This window comes from Camelina sativa, chromosome 17 (assembly GCF_030686135.1).
Source record: "Camelina sativa cultivar CO46 ecotype springtype chromosome 17, ASM3068613v1".
NCBI classification, from domain to species: Eukaryota; Viridiplantae; Streptophyta; class Magnoliopsida; order Brassicales; family Brassicaceae; genus Camelina; species Camelina sativa.
The window spans coordinates 36,239,988-36,261,185 of NC_141896.1; the positions used below are offsets into that span (position 1 = coordinate 36,239,988).

The following is a 21,198-nucleotide window of genomic DNA, read 5'->3' on the forward strand; positions in this document are numbered from 1 at the left end:
TACTCAAAGATCATACATATATACATATATACTCTGGAATTTGATGTTTACCTTTTTCATAATGGGGTGTAAATGGTTTCCTAAAACATCTACCTATTAATTATTTAAATAACAAATACCATGGGATATTTTCTTACAAAGTTTGTAAATATTTGATACCACATAGCTTACCTAATGATAACTAATAACATATAGTTTTAAAAGTACACTGATCAGTAACAAAAACTAAACAATAAACATATACATTTTTTTCATATCCTTTATATGTCCATCGATTGAAAGAAAAGTAAAATAAAAAACTACGTCCATTATTATATATTGTCAGCCAAGCTGAATAATGAGTCAATATTCGTTAGAAAAACACGACTCCCTTAACTCCCTTAGGTCATCTCCAATGCAAAGAGACTCTCATGGTCTCTCAACAATATTTTAGATATAAAATTTGTTTGTTTTTAAGTTTAGAGACCCATTCATATCAATAAAATTTAGCTTTGATCAAAAAAAAAAAAAAAATCAATAAAATTTAGATGCCTCCAATGGTAGAAACCACATGGGTTTCTTTAAAATTTTAAATAAAATAATATTATTTCGAAAATAATATTATTTAAATAGAATTAATTTTATATTTTATAACACTGAGAAATAATTGCATTTCATAAAATTTAAACATACATGACATAAAAACATATTATAAATAAAAATACAAAACATTTAGTTATAATCTTGATTAGGGCCAAATTTTTGCCAAATATTCTCAACCAAATCATCTTGCAACTGTTGATGTATATTTTGATTCCGTACTTTTCTTCGAATGCTCATCACATTGGTGAGGTTTGAAATCCTTGTAGAATATGTGAAATCCACAGAAAAACTTCTGTTTGATTCCACTTGTGCAAATTCTGATTCATCATAAAGAGTGTACCCATCGCATTCATCTTCTACTATCATATTGTGTAGTATGATACACGCTCTCATGATATTTCCAATTTTTTCCTTATTCCAAACAAGAGCTGGGTTTTAGACAATTGCAAATCGAGCTTGCAAGACACCGAAAGCACGCTCAACATCTTTACGTACACCTTCTTGATATGTAGCAAATAAAGATGCTTTTGGACCTTGTGGAATTGGAATAGATTGAATAAAAGTAGCCCATTTTGGATAAATACCATCTGTGAGATAGTAAGCCAAATGGTACTCGTTTCCGTTGACAATATAATTCACTTTTGGAGCTCGGCCGTGTAAAATATCATCAAAAACAGGTGATCGATCAAGAACATTGATATCATTTAATGTACCTGGAGGTCCAAAACACGCGTGCCGTATCCAGATATCATGTGATGCTACCGCCTCTAAAACGATTGTCGGCTTTCCAGAGCCTCGTGTATATTGACCTTTCCATGCAGTCGGGCAATTCTTCCACTCCCAATGCATACATCGATGCTTCCTATCATCCCGGGAAATCCACGTAGCTCTCCAATATCAAGTAGTCGTTGAAGATCCTCAGGTGTGGGTCTCCTCAAGTACTCATCTCCAAATAAACTTATTATGCCTTTAACAAAGTTTTCCAAGCATAAAATCGCCATTGTTTCAGAAAGACGGAGATATTCATCAAATGCATCCACTGAAATAAGAACAACATCATTAAAGCCATTAAAATCAGAAACAGAACTAAAATAAGAACAACATTATTAAAGACCATTAAAGAAACAGAAACTGAAAGTGAAACAAACAAACAGTTCAGCGAACTGTCAAAGCTATTTCCCCTTGCTAAGCCAACATGTTGTTAATTAGCTTCTCTTTCAAAGCCATTTCCATCTCAGTGAGCGCCTCTGTTTTTGCAAGTAGACTGTCAAGCAATTTCTCCTTGCTAAGCTTGTCTTTCACTGCCAAGTCCTTTTGCTTTATCTCCCACATGCTCTGAAACTCCAAAAGAGCATTCCCTCCTTCTACAATCGACGACTTGCTCGCAGACCTTTTAGCCTTTGCTGCCTTAACACCAGCAGGCCTAGCCATTGCTCCATCTTCTCCAAGTTCGCCTGGCACGGCGGTTGCTGACTGGGCAGATTGGTCGTCACACTTTCTTTTATTTGAAGAAGATTCACATCATTTCTGATCATGGCGAAGCTCTCTCCATGCATGCTCAAGTGTGAACTTGACCTTGCAGTCGTTGAAGAATATTTCGTGAGCCACTTTCATAACATCATTCTCATTCTGCCCACTGGATTTCTGTCTTGTCGCAGCATCATAGCAACCTAAAAACTTACATACACCCTCATTAATCTTACACCACCTTTGCTTACAATGATTCCGCTATCTCTTCTGCATACCAGCAACTTTTGGACTTGCTGCAAAATATGCTGCAATGCGTTTCCAAAAGGCTGCTAATTTTTGCTCATTCGCAACAACCGGATCCTTGGAGGTGTTTAACCACGCACTGATGAGCACAACGTCCTATGTTGGTGACCATTTCCTCCTTTCTTTACGGTCTTCAACTGTGTGCTCATCATGGTTAGGATCTTCACTCCACTGTGTAGCAAAGGCAGGGAGATTTGATGATCCAAGTTGTGTACTAGGTGAACGTGGATCATACTAATATGGGGATTGACTGTTTGGTTGTTGACTGGTTAAGAGGTTTAAGAAGCTTGAAGACTGATTGTATGAATCCATAACTAGGTTGTTAAAAGGAGAAGGACGGATGGTTAATTTTTGCCAAAGAGAAGGAAGGATGGTTTATGTTGTGTGTTAAACTCTTAGTGAGGACTATCATATATAATGGCTCAAGATGCTGTTAGTATAGTTAATGTTTCCTGTTTAAGTTTTAATGGCTACGGATTAGGAGGTGACAATACAACCCAATTTTAGTCTATTTAATGTTTCGTAGGTTGCAATGGCTACAGATTGAACGTTGTCACTATGAAACCTAAACCTTTGTTACTCTAACTAATGTTTCGTGTTTAGGTTTCAATGGCTAGGGTTTTAATTTAACAGTATCATTGGTTGTTAGTGTACAGTGGAAGTTGTTGTTAAGCAATCAATGACTTTACCTAAACCCTAAAACAAGCAAGCATGATGTAGACAGAAGTAAATGTAAAGCCTTCCTAATCGTACCATGCTAAGAAGCCATTAAATAAAAAAAGGGTTGATAATTTACCTTGATTCATTCGTGAAATGGAAGCACTCCATGTCTTGCCTGTATAAGATGGTTGGTCTCTGCAAAAAGCCAATGAAAGTGAGAATAAAAACCACAAAACAATGAAACTAACAGACAAGAGGATCACAATTAAATAACAAAATTTGCTCAGTGAGTTAGTGAATCAACAAGTAACATGAAATCAGTGAGTTAGTGAATCCAAAGAACCATTAAAAATATGCATGAACTTATTATACCCACCTCTCTTAAGCCAGTCAAGTTCGATAAACCCTAAAAGCTTAAACCCTGAACCCTAAAATCACCAAATCTCATTGCTACGATGCAATAACGAAGGCAATCACAACAGCAGCACAAAAATTCATAACCGATTTGATAACCACTGTAATTAAACGATTATCATAACAAGAGACCGGTACAAATTTCATGAGAAAGAGGAAGAACAAATAAAAATAGTACCTGTACATGGATTTCAGGCGAAGGATGATTCAAAAACAGAGAACCACCGGTGACAAAACTGAAAATCTCCGGTGACACCGTGACACAATGAGAGGGACAAAAAAGTCAGCAAAATTAACAAATTAACTACAATAAACGCATCAAACAAGATCAACAAAACATATGTAAGAGGTTGGAATGCCTAAAATCGTCTTAAATCATGAGAAGGACCGAAGAATATACTGCATATTGACTCAAAGAACACTAATTACAGTAACAACAAAGAACCCTAATTTCCCAATTCCCAATTCATATAATCCTAATATTAATCAGATCTAAACAACCATAATTAATCAAGATAAAATCATACCAGGAGAAGCATAGAACATCGTTTCACCAAAATCTCCAATTATGAATCCCCAATTTGCCGATGATTTTGCAGATTGGACCCAGATGGATGAAGCTCAAGATAGATGAAAGACGATTTTCTTTGCCAATCAGCTTCCATTTTCATAACCCATATGGATGAGGCAAATCGTTTGTCTTTGATTTCGCCATCACCATCTCGTGAGCAAGAGAGAAAGAAATAGAAAAATAAACAAAGTCGGGGAAGAGAGAAAGACTGAGCAAAAAAAAACATCATGTATAAAATTTAAACCAATTAGAGAAGCCACGTAGCGTCTCTTAACATCTTCAAAAACTCTCTTTTCAGAGATGATTCTACACTTTTAATTTGTTTTTGATTTATTTTTCAACCATTTTCTTTCAGAGACCATGGTTCAGAGACCCTGATGAAGATGCCCTTAGTAATCAATATTTTTTCGCATAAAGTTCTTTCGAAGATAACTTTTCCGGCACTATGAGCAAAAGAAAAACAAAAAAAAAAACTTAAGAAAACAATACTGTCGAGATTTTTCTAGAATGTATGCTGCTTCCACAAATCTAGTAAGCATTTTGTTATCCGCAATTGGATACAAATATAATTGATGCAATTTGGATGCTAGCTTATCAGTGACGAGAGTTCAAGAAAAGTAGAGCAACTCGAATCATCTCATCAGTGTTTCGGGATTGGTCTTTTATGTCAAAATATAAATTTAATTAACAGGCTATGGAGATTTTAGATGGCTCCGATGAGAAATGTAAGAATTACTCCCATGTAAACATAAATTTAGTTTGTGTGGTTGAGGCTTAATTAGACATATCTCTGTGAAAAGCAGCTGTTTTTTTTTTTTTTTTTGTGGATCCTTGGTTGTTAAAATATATTGTTTTGGTCGGTAACAAAAGTAAAATTTTGACAACTGCCGTGCTATAACCAAATTTTTGATGTCTTTATTCCTAAGAGATAGATTAATCTTATATATTTTTGAAATTTTGATGTCTTTATTAGTATTAGAGATATATATGTTCGTAGGAGGAGGCCAAAAAGAAACCCTGCAAATTATAAAACGTTGGATAATGATCTAATTGAGTCGTGTTCTTTTCTTTAAACAAACTTAATCCTAAAATATCGCGCGAGAAACTTGTGAAAATTGAAATATTCAGTTAGATGGAATGATAAAACTACCCTTATATTGTTGAAACCAAACGATTCATTTGCATGCAAACGTAGAAAATTTTGAGAGAAGTTGCGAAACCCGAAAGAAGAGGAGATGCCAAAGTGACCAATCTTTTTTCTCTCTCCCTCTCGGCGACGACGCTGACGTCAAAGCGTCGCCAGAGAAAAGAAAAAAAAAACTAGAAGAACGTTAATGTTGATGCCGAGTTGAGTCGCCCCTCTGATCATGGGTTGCTGTCAATCGTCTTTCTTGAAACCATCGTCCTTGCATGACAAGAGACTCACCTCTAATGATATCTCCGGCCGTCGTGGAAAAGGAACCAAACGTAGTAATCGCCACCGTCATCCTCCTAACATTAATGAAGGCAGGGGATGGCATTTTTCCGACGTGCCGGACTTCTTCGAGTTCTCCGCGACGGATCTTCGTAACGCCACAAACGATTTCAACCAAAACGCAGTCGTATCAGTTTGTTCTGATCAAGAACCGAACGTTGTTTACCGAGGCTGCATTCAAAACGACAAAGACGTACGTCTTATTGCTGTTAAAAAGTTCTCCAAATCAACATGGCCTGATCCCAAACAATTCGAAGTATGTGCTTACATTTTTTCACCAATCTCGAATTCTTGATTCGAAACGGTTGAATTAATTGCTCTCCTATGCAGGCAGAAGCTCGGGCTATCGGGAAACTGAGGCACGTAAGACTGGTGAATTTGATAGGTTATTGTTGTGACGGAGATGAAAGGTTGCTTGTATCGGAGTATATGCCCAATGACACCCTCAACAAACATCTGTTTCATTGTATGACACCTTCTTGTGTTTAGGGTTCTTTACTTGGTCCACAAGTACTTGAGTTTTTTTTCCCTTTTGCTCGTATTACAGGGGAAAAACAAACCATGGAGTGGGCCATGCGATTGAGAGTTGCCCTTTACGTAGCTGAAGGTTTAGAATATTGTAGACAGAGTGGACACAAATTGTACCATGATTTCAATACTTGTCGGGTTCTCTTTGATGAGGTAACGCCATTGCATATATTTAATGGTTTTGTCAGAAATTTCTAAGTCTTTTCTTTCTTTTTTTTTGGTAAAAAAATTCCTCAAAAAGTAACCAAATTGTCAGAAGTGGGATTTGAACCCACGCCCTCTCACGAGGACCAGAACTTGAGTCTGGCGCCTTAGACCACTCGGCCACCCTGACATTTTATTCACAGTATAGTTTTTTTCTTTTATTGTTGTTGTCACGCAGAACGGAAGTCCTCGGCTTTCATGTTATGGGTGGATGAAAAATAGCAAAGATGGCAAAAACTTCAGCACGAATCTTGCTTATACACCGCCCGAATATCTTATAAGTGGTAACGTCTTTGTTCTAGATTACTCTTCTTATGAACCTAATTTAATCTTACTAGACAGCTTCTCTACTATCTTCCTCACAAATGAAAAAAAAAATAAAAAAAAGAAGAGAAACATATATATAATCAATCAAACGTAATGAAAATATGAAAAAAAAAAAGAAAAGGAGAAGAAGAAGAGCTCTCAAGAGAGCTTGAACAGAATAAAGGAATGCTTTGCTACTGGATGATGTGAAATTGAATCATACATACTCCTATATAAACGAACTCACACACAAACACATATATGTAAAATTACAAGATAAAAACACTGTTATCCATTTATCCATTACTTGTCTTCTAAGTTGATGAATTATGCACTTCATATATTTGATTCACTTAGCAAATGGATCATGAGCATATCTTATGCAAATATTAAAGCAATTAACAGGTTCATTGAAAGAGTTTTGCACCTTTTTGTGGCAAATGATGTATATATATATTGGTAGGTACGTTAATTCCAGAGAGTGTTGTCTTCAGCTTTGGGACGTTTCTTTTGGATCTTCTTAGTGGGAAACACATCCCTCCGAGTCATGTGAGTGACACAGGTTCATCTATTAACCTAGCAAATTGGTTTGGTCCTGTTTCCATAATGACATCTTCTATTGCTCTCCATTTGTTCAGGCAGTTGATACAATTCAAAAGCAAAACTTACTTGTATTGATGGATTCACATTTAGAAGGAAACTATCCAGAGGAAGACGCTGCCGCCGTGTTTGATTTGGCTTCCAAATGCCTCCACAATAACCCCAAGGACAGACCAGAAATTATAGATATCATCTCAGTTCTCGCTACACTTCAACAGAAACGAGATGTTCCGTCCTATGCTATGCTTGGAATTTCGAAACATGAAAACCATGAAACGGAACGCTCAAATTCTCTAATTTACGATGCATGTCACCATATGGACCTTGCAGCTCTTCATCAGATTCTTGAAGCAATGGAATACAAAGAGGACGAGGTTACATGTGAGCTCTCTTTCCAGCAATGGGCTCAACAAATAAAAGATGTGTGGAACACTAGACAACAAGGCGATTCAGCTTTTCGGAACAAATCTTTCGAATCTGCTATTAAAAAATATACTCAGGCAAGAACAAAAAAAAAACATTATATATACTCACCACCTGAATTTTACTGACTTTGTCCTAATAAATTCTTGATTATGATGCAGTTCATAGAAACAGGAATCATGATCTCTCCCACTGTTTATGCACGAAGGAGCATGTGCTATCTCTTTTGCGACCAGCCAGATGCAGCACTTCGAGATGCGATGCAAGCACAATGCGTCTATTCCGACTGGCCCACTGCAGTTTACCTTCAGGCCGTAGCTCTCGCAAAGCTGAATATGGTCGAAGATTCAGCTAGCATGCTAAAAGAAGCCTCGATCTTGGAAGAAAAGAGGTGTTCATAAGATGACCACATTGCATTACACTACAAAGTATATATATACCCGTTGGATTAACCAAGAAAAGAAAAAAAAGATCTATGCTGTATAGTGAACCGGAGACTTTATGAACACTAACATACTATAATAGTATTGTAAGCATGACAACATTGGATTTAACGAATAAAGAAACATACAACTCAGCTGAGTCCTCAACCAGCAAAAAAAAAAAAGAAGAAGATACACTGCAAGTGTAAAATATGTAACCTTACGAAAACTATGGAAAAATACGAAATAAAATTTGTCATTTGCGTCATACATTTTAAATATCTGTTAGTTTACTAAAATCTCATATAATAGAATATTTCAGTTTTTATAAAATTTTAAATAACTATGTTTGAGTTTATTTACTTTTATGTGGTTTCTATTACTATAGAAACAAATTACCAATCATTTAAAAAAAAACCTCTATAAATAATTATTTTGTTATTGATCAGTAAAATTTTCACTTAAAATCATGCTCTTCATCATAATATTTCTTACTAATACAATAAATATATATAAATACTAATGAGATTATAACTCTTTATCATAATTTTTCATAAAATATCTTAAATTTATAATCTATAAAAAAAATATTTTTTGCAACATTGCTTCGATTCATTAGAACTGTTTGACAGAGGGTCACGTATTTTTGTTATAATATTTTATTATCATTAGTTTTTCGTAGTTATGTCTTTTACTAACAGTTATATATATTCAATTTTTGTATAATTTCTCATTTATTTTTAGATATTTTTAATTTTTCCGTGTGCTATACTTATCAAACTATTTCATTTCATAATATATAATTCTAAATTATGAAATTTAAACTTTTTGTTATTCTAAGATTTTTAAAATATTTTTGGGGTATGAGTGCTAGCACTACAAGAAAGTACGTCGATTTCAGACGGATTTTCTGACGGAGAAAATCATAAGAAATTTCTAACAGTTTTCCAAGAGGATTCCGACAAATTTCCGAGGAAATTTTGAGGAAAACTTGTGCAGATCAGTAAAACTATTAATTGCTCTAAGATTTTTAAGATAAATTCTGTTATACGATAAAGAGCACAAAGGTGTAAAGTGGCAAGTCTACATAAATTTTTATGAATGTTTTAAAATTTAAAAGAGCATATCAATGAATATATTTCTTTTAAATTGAAATAATATATTATAAGATATATATAACACTTTGTTTCAAAAAAAGAAGATATATATAACACAACTACACAATTCACTTAACTAATACAACTGTAGTTCTTTTAATTAATTCCCTTATAAAATAAAGTACATGTGATTTAACCTATAGAAATGTGAAAAATGGCAATATCGAGAGAAGTAGTAATTAACCTTAGACTTGCCTTAATTAACCATAGACTTGTGAGAGAAGTAGTAAGTTTGTGTTAGTGGCGTAGGTGGAGAGTTGAAGTACGCAACTCAACATTATCACCTTTTTTTCAGCTATAAATGGAGATGTTTAGAAGAGTTTTTTTACATTGCAACACACACAAATTAATTTCTTTCACAATATCACATTTTTATAATTTTTTTTATCTTTTTTCTTTCTTTTTTTTTTGAAATCTTTGTGAGAAAAAATGGCTAATGTTGGAAATACTAGTGTGTCTACTAGTCTTGAAGAGCAGGATTGTAATATAGCGGAGTTGGAAGATGAGACAGTGAAGTTAGAAGAGGCCCTGAAGAAGCTCAACGATAAGAAAGTGAAGTTGGATGAAGAGTTCTTCGAGTTGACGAAAGAGAAAAAAGAGCTGAAAGTGAAGTTGGATGAGCTCTGCGAGATGACGGAAGATGGAAAAGAGCTGAAAGTGAAGTTGGAAGAGGTGAAGACGAAAGAAGTGAAGAAGGAGGAAATCCAAGAGTGATAGGTTACTTTTACTATTCCAGAGTGAAGCTCTCTTATAAATAAGTAACTAAGATATTGATCTTGAGGGCGAGTTAAATATATAGACACTAGATTTGGATCTGTGCTGGAACACGGGTCGAAATTCCTTTTATCTGTATTATAATTTCAAAATAAACTATAATTTATAAGATGGTTTAGCATTATAAACTGAGAAACGATTGTTATTATTATTATTTTCTTTTTGTATGAATATGAGAGATGCATTTTGGTGAATGGAGATCTGAATGATTTATATCAATGTTTTCTAACCAAGACCGGACCGGCCATTTGGTTCGATCCAACCACAACCCGATAGGTATTCCGGTCCAGATAACCTCTAAAATCCTAACAAATAAAACCCGCAAAAAAACCAGAAAAACCCGCTAAAACCCGTGAACTGGTTGTTGAACCGGCGGGTCGGACCGGGTTGTCGGTTTCAAATTAAATTTTTTTTTTTTTGGTCACACTTTAAACTCAAACCAAATTAAAAATAAATGTTGTTTTTTATAAAAGAATCAGTTAGTTATTTTATCTAATCATTTAAAAGTTTAATTTTAGTTGTTTAGTACTTAACTATGTATGTTTTGTTCATATATTTATAGAAAAGTAGATATTATATTCATAAAATGTAATCAAACTAATAAACTAATTGACCCGTAATTCAGTCGATCCGACTTGTTGACCCAGTGATCTGAAAGACTTCCGGTTCACATTTCGGTCCGGCTTTAAAGACATTGAATTATATAGCTTGTAAGGGTGTTAGGTCAGATTTTATTTTGAAATCCATAATAAAATCTCGGAAATCACGATTAAGTGTGATTAATTGCCAAGATTTTATTTCTTTTTACGCTTAACAATATATTTTTATGCCTAACACTATATATGGTGTAACAACATATGGAATAATCAATATTTTGTTTGGAAATTGTATAAATCATTGGAATATTATCTTTAAGAGGATTCTTTGAGATATTCTTAAGTGTATTCGTAATTTCATATATCCCACGAATTTCATCTATAAACTTTTTTTTGTAACCAACCTATATTTAATATATTATCTATTTTGTAACCAACTTATAAAAATTATATATTCTACAAAAAAAGTTGTGTACTTCCGTTTTATTATACAAAAAACAAAATTGTTTACTTTCTTTTTATGATTGAGGGTATATTTTTATCTCCTTTAATAACTTGGTTAATGTTGTGATCTATCAATAAAATCTCAGGAAAATAAATTGGTAATATTGTGATTGTAGATCTTTGGAAACAACATGATCTTCCAAAAATAAAGTTTGGAATATCCATGAACTATCAATTTGGTATCTCGTTTAAGATTTTCGGTTACAATTAAGGTTTTATTGGTTACCATTAATATATGAACTATCAACTTGTAACCAATTAATATATAAATTAATCTATAACTTATGTATAACCTATTTGTAACCATTTATTAAAATTATAAAGTCTACCAAAGTAATGTTGTGTACTTCCCTTTATTTAAAAAGGGGATGTTAATTTATTAAAAAGGGGATGTTAATTTAATTTTTCTTGAACTATTTAAGTCCAGAGAGACTTACTTGTAAGTAAAATAATTGGAAAATTGTTGTCTCTAAACTCATCTCTGATGAGTTTTATATCCCTATAATATATATATTCATGTTTGGTTCTGCATTTCTTCTCGTCTTGTTCCTTATGAGTCACACACTCTATAATTGAAACATATATTCTCATTTCTTGATCGTTTATCGTGTTCTTGGGAAATACCCATAAAAGATTTGTCTCAAACACAATCAGAAGTTTAACTCTTGAGGTTTTTAATATTCTAGCTATATGTTTAATCCTACAATTTATTACAAATTCAAGAAGATTAAAATAGTTCAACCGACGATGATGAAGTGCTCTTGACCGATGAAATGAATTGGGGATAAAATCCCTAAAAACAAAGAACTAATATTTTTCTATCATTTCCTTATATGTCCATTGAAAATTTCAGATTCTTTACTAAAAGAAAATGAACTTGTGGAATATTACAAAACAAAAAAGAAAAGAACACTCTTGGTAACACGTTTTCCAGCTTCGTCGTAATTACTAGTTTCTTTGTTTTCGTTTAGCAATAAGATATCTTAATCAATAACCGACTCTCTCTATATATATATATATATATATATATATCTCCAGAGAAAAACGTAACGCACTGTTTTCATATTTTTGTTGTGTTAAATGTTAACACGTTAATGCTTATCAGTTATCACTAACAAAGAAATAAAGACGTCTTGATCAAACATCCAGAGCTTAGCCAATCATACATTAGGTTAAAGCAGAAAAGTAACAGTTACATTTTATATTTATTTATACAATATAAAACACTCTATGGGGAATGTTCGGTTAATACCTGAATATATAAATATCATTGTGTAGGGTCATGTTCAATTTTAGTTATTTCAAAAACTAGAGAAGAAACAATAACATTTATGTTTTATAAATTAACACAAAACAACCTTCTTAAGGTAAAACCGTATAAGTGTTGGGTGCTTAATACAATAGTATCTTAGGTATGTTGTAGCGTGTTAGTTTAAACTGGTGTATTATTAAAGTCTTGGCAATGGAACTTTATCTTTTTCTTTATCTATTGAAAAAGGTGATATGGTGAATTTGCGTACTTAACTATCCATCTATTCACTATTCACTAATAACAAACTTAATATGATTACTTAGTTAAAATTAACCTATCATATATTGCTGTGAGGGTTTACATCCCAATACTTTACATTACGCGGAAACCCCCACATGGCCAAATATTGCTTAAATTTACATTTCTTGACCAAATTAAACTTAACATAACAAAATGATAACACATATATGCTTGACAACCGAGCTGAGTATAGTTCTCTAAATTAAACATAAGATTTATATATATATTATTATAGTATATGATTCTCATTGTATATATTTTATATCATTGTGGTTTAATTGGAGTCTGTATAGTTTAGGATCTGGTTTAGAGGCTTTGGTTTAAGCCTGGTCAATTGTATATAAACCCCCAATTGTACATTTTACCTTAATTAATGAGAATGAGATTATTTTACTAATATGGTATCAGAGCAAAATATCTCTTTCTCTCTCACCATCTAACAAACTTCTCCGACGAAAGATTTGAATCGTCGCCGACGTTTGTTACTTTTTTTTTTTCCGATCGATCATTTCGTTGTAGCCTCTTGCGTCTTCTTCTTCTCTTTCGATTCCTCTTCTGGTTCGACTACCTCTCGTTTGATTGGAGCTCAATCTGCCATGGGAAAACGAAAGACAACATCGAAGTATCGCTCATCTACACCGGATCTGCCGGAAAATGATTCTCCGATCCCTCGCGACAAGTCTCGAAGCTCGTCGCCGTTGCGAGTCGCCTCTGGATCTACGCATCAGGCACTCGACACTCGTCCTTCGTCGTTCTCTCCTCCGTTCACCGTTTCGAACTCTCCTGACAACATTCACAGTCCCTATCATCTTCACAGCTCCAATCATCCAGGTTTGGTTCTTGTTCCCGATCTCTTAGATGGAACAGACTATGGAACTTGGATTGTAGCTATGACTACGAGTATTGAGGCTAAGAATAAGTTAGGATTTGTGGATGGATCTATTGTTCGACCTGCGGAAACTGATCCTTACTTTGCTGTTATACTTTCTACTTTTTCTTCTCAAGTCACTCCGTACCTCTCCTTTCAGTCGAGTCCCTATGGACCTCTCGTTTGACTCGAGTATGGAAGCGATGCAATAGTATGGTGAAATCGTGGATGCTTAACAGTGTGACGAAACAGATCTATTCCAATATCTTGTACTTTGCTACCGCTGCGGAGATCTGGAAAGATTTGTACACTCGTTTTCACAAGTCTAATCTCCCACGGTTGTATAAGCTTCGCTAGCAGATTCACTCGCTTCGTCAAGGTAGCATGGATTTGTCTACTTATCATACGAAGACTCAATCATTGTGGGAAGAACTTTCTAGTCTTCAGGTGACTGCGAGGACTGTTGAAGATCTTTTGGCTGAAAGAGAGACAAACCGTGTCATTGACTTCTTGATGGGACTCAACTGCAACTATGATACTGTGCGTAGTCAGATATTGATGAAGAAAAGCTTGCCGTCCCTGTCTGAAGTTTACAATATGCTAGACCAAATGACTCTCAAAGGTCGGCTGCCATACCTCCATCGTCTGGTACTCTCGATTCTTCAGCCTTTCAAGTTAGTCAACAGCAATCTCAGGGCGCATCTTCTGGTGGATACAATTTTCAGAAAGGGAATATGCCAGTGTGCACCTTTTGTGGACGGATTGGACATGTGATAGATAAATGCTACAAGAAGAATAGCTATCCTGTTGGTCATCCTCGCTTCAAGTCTTCTCGGATCATCCCTACAGCAGCGAATGTCATTACTGAGTATGGTCTTGACGGTAGCATTATCGCAGAAACTCCAAAACTGAATGATGATCTCTCCACCGAACAGATGCAACAGATAGTTTCCTTCCTCAACACCAGAATCCATAGCTCTGCTCCCACACCTGAAGTTCATGCGGTTTCAGTGTCTTCCATCCCATCTTCTTTACCTAATGGTCCAACACATGGTAACTTTTATCCCTCTATCATTTGTTCTTTTTCCAGTGTTGATAGACCAGATCTCTTATCTCATATTAAGCGATATGTCTGTTCCACAAATAGCAATCTTATTGCTATCAATGCTTAGGTGATAGACACGGGAGCTACTAATCATATTTGCCATGATAAATCCTCTTTTTCCACTTTTCAGCCACTTTCTAATACTAATGTTAACCTTCCTAATGGGGGTCTAGTGAGCATTGTTGGGATAGGATCTATTCACTTGGGCAATCATTTAGTTCTTTACGATGTCCTTTTCATTCCCCAATTCAAATTCAATCTTTTAAGTGTCAGTTGATTAACCAAATCTATGGGTTGTAAAATCTGGTTTGATGAGAATTCTTGTGCTCTTCAGGATCTTTCTCGGGACTTAATGATTGGAATGGGTAGACATGTGGCTAATCTCTACTTTTTGGACATAGAGTCAATAAATTTACCTGTCCATAAAGCTTCTTTTCTTGCTGCTACTGTCACCTCTCATGACCTCTGGCATAAACGGTTAGGTCACCCTTCTCTTTATAAGCTTCAGTCTCTTTCTAATGTTTTACATTTCAATTCTGAACCAAAACTTTTGAAAGATTTTCATTGTAAAACTTGTCATTTGGCAAAGCAAAAACAAATCCCGTTTATTTCTAGAAATAATATCAAAAATCTTCCTTTTGAATTGGTTCATATAGATACTTGGGGTCCTTTCTCTGTTCCTACTCACGATGGTTTCAAATATTTTTTGACCATTGTTGATGATCATTCACGGGCTACCTGGGTTTATCTAATGAAAAGTAAATCAGATGTTCTTCATATTTTTCCATCTTTTGTTCAAATGGTTGAAACTCAGTTTGAGACTAGAGTTAAGGGGGTTAGATCTGACAATGCTCAAGAGTTTAATTTTACCCAATTCTATCAATCTAAGGGAATTCTTTCTTTTCATTCATGTCCTGAGACTCCACAACAAAATTCTGTTGTTGAGAGAAAGCATCAACATATTCTCAATGTAGCCAGATCTCTTCTATTTCAATCGCATCTCCCACTTTCTTATTGGGGAGATTGTATTCTCTCTGCTGTTCACATCATTAATCGCCTTCCAACTCCTGTGCTTGATGAGAAGAGCCCGTTTGAAGTTCTTACTAAGTCTATTCCTACTTATGATGAACTTCGAGTTTTTAGCTGTTTATGTTATGCATCCACATAGCCTAAGAACATACATAAGTTTGATCCTCGAGCCCGAGCGTGTGTCTTCCTTGGTTATCCTTCTGGATACAAGGGTTATAAGCTTCTTGATCTGGAAACCAATGATATTCTCATTTCCAGACATGTTGTTTTTCATGAAACGCTCTTTCCTTTCGCTAAGTCAGAACTTTCTCAGGAGATCAAATATTCTTTTCCTGATCTGCTTAGCAAGTCTACTGTGCTTCCCCCTATATCTGATGTTGAAGTTTCCCCTTCTTCATCTTCCTTAGAGGCTATGCCTTCTGCTAGTCCTAATGATGTCCCTGAATCTTCTATTCAAACATCGCATAGGAGAACCAAAAAGCCTGCTTATCTTCAAAATTACTACTGTCATTCAGTAGGGTCTTCAACCATTCACGAGATTTCTCAATTTCTTTCTTATGACAAGGTGTCTGCACTCTATTATTATTATTTAACCTGTATCGATAAAAACAAAGAACCCTCGACCTACGCTGAAGCTCACGAATTTGAGGTGTGGTGTGGGGCTATGGATGATGAAGTTGATGCTTTGGAGATTACCTGTACCTGGGAAATTTGTACTTTGCCTCCAAACAAGAAGTCTATAGGGTGCAAATGGGTTTATAAGATCAAGTACAATGCTGATGGCACTATTGAAAGATATAAGGCACATCTCGTTGCTAAGGGTTACACACAAACAGAAGGAGTTGATTTTCATGATACTTTTTCTCCGGTTTGCAAACTTACATCCGTGAAGCTTCTTTTTGCAATCTCTGCCATTTATGGTTTCTCTCTTCACCAGTTGGACATCTCGAATGCCTTCCTTAATGGTGATCTTGATGAAGAAATCTATATGAAGCTTCCTCCAGGATATGCATCTCGTAAGGGGGACTCTCTTCCTCCCAATGCTGTTTGCAGGCCGAAGAAATCCCTATATGGACTCAAACAAGCTTCACGTCAATGGTTTCTCAAGTTCAAATCTACTCTCATTGCCCTAGAGTTTGTGCAGTCTCATTCTGATCATACTTGCTTTCTGAAAATCAATACTAATCTCTTCTTGTGTGTTCTCGTTTATGTGGATGATATCATCATCGCAAGCAATAATGATGCTGCTGTTGAGGAGTTTAAAACTGAGCTTAAGTCCAGTTTCAAGTTACGTGATCTTGGTCCTCCTAAATACTTCTTGGGTATGGAAATTGCAAGATCGGCTGATGGCATTCACATATGTCAACGGAAGTATGCTTTGGATCTTCTCGATGAAACTGGTCTTCTTGGCTGTAAGCCCTCTAACATTCCCATGGATCCTAGTGTTAAGCTAGCTCAGGATACTGGTGGTGATTTTGTTGATGGTAAGATGTATCGACGACTCATTGGTCGGCTCATGTATCTCCAGATTACTCGTCTTGATATTACCTTTGCTGTTAACAAGCTCAGTCAGTTCTCTGAAGTTCCTCGGCATGATCATCTCCAAGCCGTCTACCGAGTCCTTCACTACATCAAAGGCACCATTGGACAGGGTTTGTTCTATGCTTCCAATGCAGAACTTCAGATTCAAGCGTTTGCTGATGCAGATTACAATTCTTGTCCAGACACGAGTCGTTCCACTTCAGGTCACTGCATATTTCTGGGTACGTCCTTGATTTTTTGGCGATCCAAGAAACAGCAGGTTATGTCGCAGTCCTCTGCAGAATCGGAGTATCGCAGTCTTTCCTTGATCACTGATGAACTTGTCTAGCTCGCTAAGTTTTTCAAGGAACTCCAAATTCCTTTGCATAAGCCGACTCTTTTGTTCTGTGACAATGAGGCTGCCATTCACATCGCTAATAATTCTGTCTTTCACGAGCGCACGAAGCACATTAAATCCGATTGTCACAGTTCATGAACAGTTAGTTGCAGGTTTGTTCAAGCTACTTCATGTTAACACTCATTTGCAGCTTGCTGATCCTTTCACAAAGGCTCTTCATCTTGTTCCCTTTCAATAGTTGATAAGCAAGATGGGTCTTCTCAACATATATGCCCCATCTTGAGGTGGACTATTATAGTATATGATTCTCATTGTAAATACTTTATATCATTGTGGTTTAATTGGAGTCTGTATAGTTTAGGATTAGCTGGTTTAGAGGCTTTGGTTTAGGCTTGGTCAATTGTATATAAACCCCCAATTGTACATTTTACCTTAACTAATGAGAATGAGATTATATTAGATTATTTTACTAATATATATATATATATAATGCTTTACAACCGAGCTGAGTACTTTTCAGTGGGATATATGAAAAAAGAACATTGTTGAATTTCGTGTTCATGTCAAGAATGGTCGTCACAAAACCTTAAAACGAACAAACATTTTTCAGCTTTAGCTAATTACAAGTCTCGCAAATTTTTAGAGTACTTTTGGTACTTGTGGATTCGACTTTGCATATACTGTCTTACGGTTAAGTGTATCGGATAGTTATTCGAGCAATCAAATTGGTCGGAGACCAATTGTGTTATCTAGAGATTTAGGATTAATTTATAGTCTAAAGCATTTTTATTTACAGTTGTTAACTAAAGCATGTTCTCTCTTTTTTGTGTTTTTAGGTGTATGACCCGCACTGCAGACTCTTCACACCTAGAACAATATCAAGAGGACTTGGGAAATTCTGAGAGAGAGAGAATAGGAGAAAGAAAAGACTTGCTGAAATTGTGATGGTTTAGCTGGTCGAAATGCTGGTAATGTGGAAGATTAACATCATGGAGAGTTTAAGGAACTTCCTCCTGCTGGGAACGTTAACCCTCTTGCTGATAGTGAGGCTTCCCATGCAGCTGCGCAAAGAGAAGTTGCACGCTGCGAAGCTGTCCGCTTAGCTGCTTTTAATCAAAGACCGGCAAATCTTCGACAAAATTTGAAGGATTATGATGCTCCCAACTCTGATATGTACCGAAAAGGTGTCCAAAATCCTCGTATCGCCAGAAATGATTTTGAGATCAGACCGGCACTATTGGGTCTCGTGAAGCATAATCAGTTTCATGGTCTAGCGTCAGAGAACCCGGTTTATCATTTGGAGTACTTTGAGGATATATGTGGCACAACGCGAATGAATGCGGTACATTATGATGCTGTCAAATGCAGGTTGTTCTTATTTTTCTTAAGTGATAAAGCACATCGCTGGTTAAGGCTGCGTATAAGGCTGCTTTGTTGCTGCAGTATTTCACCCAGGCGAGGACTACTCATCTAAGGAACACGATTTCAAGCTTTCAGCAGAGTGCTACTGAGTCATTCCACAAGGCTTGGGAAAGATTCAAAGACTATAAAAGAGAATGTCCTCAACATGGTTTCACTCCAGAATTACTCATTAACACATTCTACAGAGGAGTTGATGACAGGTACAAGATGGCATTAGATACAGCTAGCAATGGAGATTTCATGACCAAAACAGAAAGAGAGGCTCAACAGTTGATTGAGAAAATCTTGGGGCTAGTAACAACAACCGTTAAGTTGATTATGATAAAATAGTTATAAGTAGTGGAGGAGGAGAATCAAAGCAGATTTCTGAGATGGCTGCAAAAGTGGAGCAACTTTTGAGAAGAGACCAGAGGAGTGTCAAATTCTGTGATAACTCTGGTGATACTCAAGTTTATCAGGAATATGCTAGGGACGGTTCTGAGGAGCTACAGGCTGAACTGAATTACGTGAATCAGGGCTATTAGAACCATGGTTTCAACCAGGGCTATATAAATCATACTAACCTCTCTTACCGGAGTACTAATGATGTGACCCGAGGACACGGTCACGGTACGTTCGCGGTACGGACGCGGCTTGAGCTCTCGGCCAACTTTCAGTCGGTGAAACTTTTCACGGCCGAGGTTCTGGGCTTCGGATCTAGGGGAGAATCAAACGAGGGAAACGGAGTTTGAAGGAATTCAAACGAGCCGTTCAGGAGATACTCCGGGAAGCCGCGAACGGTTCAATCAGACAGTACGGATGCGGGACGAGCGGGTGGACGTCTTCGAGGGAAACGATAGCGGGAAAGACTTGAGGTGATTCGAGGGGACTCGAGAAAGATGAAAGAGGACAGATGGAAACGTGATGAGAGAAAATACGGATGGATCGTTTGACGACACAAGAGGTTTGGCTCTCCTCTTGATACGGTCGCTAACAAGGGCGAACCCGGTTCGCGACTTGTTAGGGTTTTCTCAAGGTTCAATCCCGGATTGAAGAAAGAGAAGAGTGAGACAAGTTTCAAGAATCTCTCTTGAGGAAAAGTTTTATTTTCATACAAGTCTAAGGAGGAACAAGGGCTTAAGGAGAGTTTAAATAGCTAGGTCTAGATAGGAGCTTAAGGACACGCGGATTCATCTTGATCCGCACATCGTCCTTTTGATGTGTCCCCTTTACAAAGAGAACACATCGCCACCTTTTGACTAACACGCTTAGCCACAAACACTCTCCAACGTTCACAAACATAGGATCAAAAGAGAATATTCTCAAGTTCAAAATTAAACCAAAAATAAGAGGGAAAGAGAGATAACCGCCTTGGCCTTGCGCGTGAAGCAACTTAGCCTTTAGGCGTTTTGCGTTTTAGCTCCATGCCTCGTTAAAACCTCCTCCGGTAAACCCATTGGGACAAACCCGGAGTGAGGAAAAAGAGTACACTTCCTCGCTTAACGACTTGACCGTCCTCACTCTTGGGTAAGAGTGAAGACTAAGCGGACTGAGCCTTCGGAGTCTTTGTTGGGTGGCTGGTGTCGGACGTAGGTTCGGACAAATAGGTTGAGCCGCTGTTTGGCCGCCTTTGCTGAGCTCTTGGAACGTGTGGTGGCTCCGGGGAGGATCGTTGGAGCCTTGGCTACGTCTGAAGAGGTTGCCCTGGTCGCGTCCGGCGTGTCTTGGTCTTCTTGGCTGAGGTCGCGTCCTGCGATCACATCATTCCCTCCCCCTTGAAAAGGTTTTGTCCCCAAAACATCTTCGTCTTCACCTACATCAAACGGAACGAGGTCAGTGACATTGACTGAGGTGGATGTACCAAACTCACCTGGAAGCTCAAGTCGGTAGGCGTTATTGTTGATCTTCTCGATGACTCGGAATGGGCCATCTCCTCGCGGGCTGAGCTTGTCCTTGTGTTTCTGCTGGAACCTCTCCGGCCTTAAGTGTAACCAGACCCAATCACCAGGTTTGAACAGCATCGGTTTACGTCCTCGGTTGAGGAAGCGTGCATACTGCTCGTTCCTTCGCTCTATGTTGGCTCGGACCTCCTCGTGCAAAGCCTTGACCATTTCTGCTCGTGCGACTCCGTCTTGATTCTCGGCTTCATTCGGTGGTATAGGGAGGAGATCCAGGGGCGTCAAAGGCTTGAATCCGTATGCGACCTCGAATGGCGACCTTTTCGTAGCTGAATGCACCGCTTGGTTGTATGCAAACTCGATGATCGGAATGCACTCGAGCCAGGAGCCTTTGTTGCTGGCGATAGCTGTGCGGAGTAAGGCGCCTATTGATCTGTTGACGACCTCCGTTTGGCCGTCGGTCTGAGGGTGAGCCGCG

General features: G+C 37.0%; 1 protein-coding gene, 2 non-coding genes and 2 pseudogenes across 7 annotated transcripts; 2 read left to right on the top strand and 3 right to left on the bottom strand.

Moving 5' to 3' along the window:
- Positions 1-1,634: 1,634 nt before the first annotated feature.
- On the bottom strand, positions 1,635-2,703 carry LOC147924783 (glutathione S-transferase T2-like; annotated as a pseudogene). Its single transcript, XR_015585720.1, has one exon. The product of XR_015585720.1 is annotated as a glutathione S-transferase T2-like (transcript).
- Positions 2,704-5,021: 2,318 nt separating this feature from the next.
- Positions 5,022-8,112, top strand: LOC104758397 (serine/threonine-protein kinase BSK11). Of its 4 annotated transcripts, none has more exons than XM_010481255.2 (7): positions 5,022-5,730; positions 5,805-5,940; positions 6,022-6,155; positions 6,385-6,490; positions 6,976-7,061; positions 7,151-7,612; positions 7,697-8,112. In XM_010481255.2, the coding sequence occupies exons 1-7, from the start codon at positions 5,368-5,370 to the stop codon at positions 7,934-7,936; spliced, it is 1,527 nt and encodes a 508-aa protein (XP_010479557.2). In that variant the 5' UTR covers positions 5,022-5,367; the 3' UTR covers positions 7,937-8,112. The 4 variants fall into 4 exon arrangements, 2 of the variants coding, with proteins under 2 accessions (XP_010479557.2, XP_010479558.2); XM_010481256.2 differs by having other exon boundaries at positions 5,058-5,730; positions 6,991-7,061; XR_015585718.1 differs by having other exon boundaries at positions 5,184-5,730; positions 7,155-7,612.
- TRNAL-CAA (transfer RNA leucine (anticodon CAA)) lies at positions 6,253-6,336 on the bottom strand. The gene has a single exon. It is a non-coding gene; the product is annotated as a tRNA-Leu (tRNA).
- A 5,024-nt stretch (positions 8,113-13,136) lies between the features above and the next one.
- LOC147924784 (uncharacterized) lies at positions 13,137-14,882 on the top strand (annotated as a pseudogene).
- Positions 14,883-18,889: 4,007 nt separating this feature from the next.
- On the bottom strand, positions 18,890-18,995 carry LOC147924785 (small nucleolar RNA R71). Its single transcript, XR_015587941.1, has one exon. It is a non-coding gene; the product is annotated as a small nucleolar RNA R71 (small nucleolar RNA).
- Between the last annotated feature and the right edge of the window lie 2,203 nt (positions 18,996-21,198).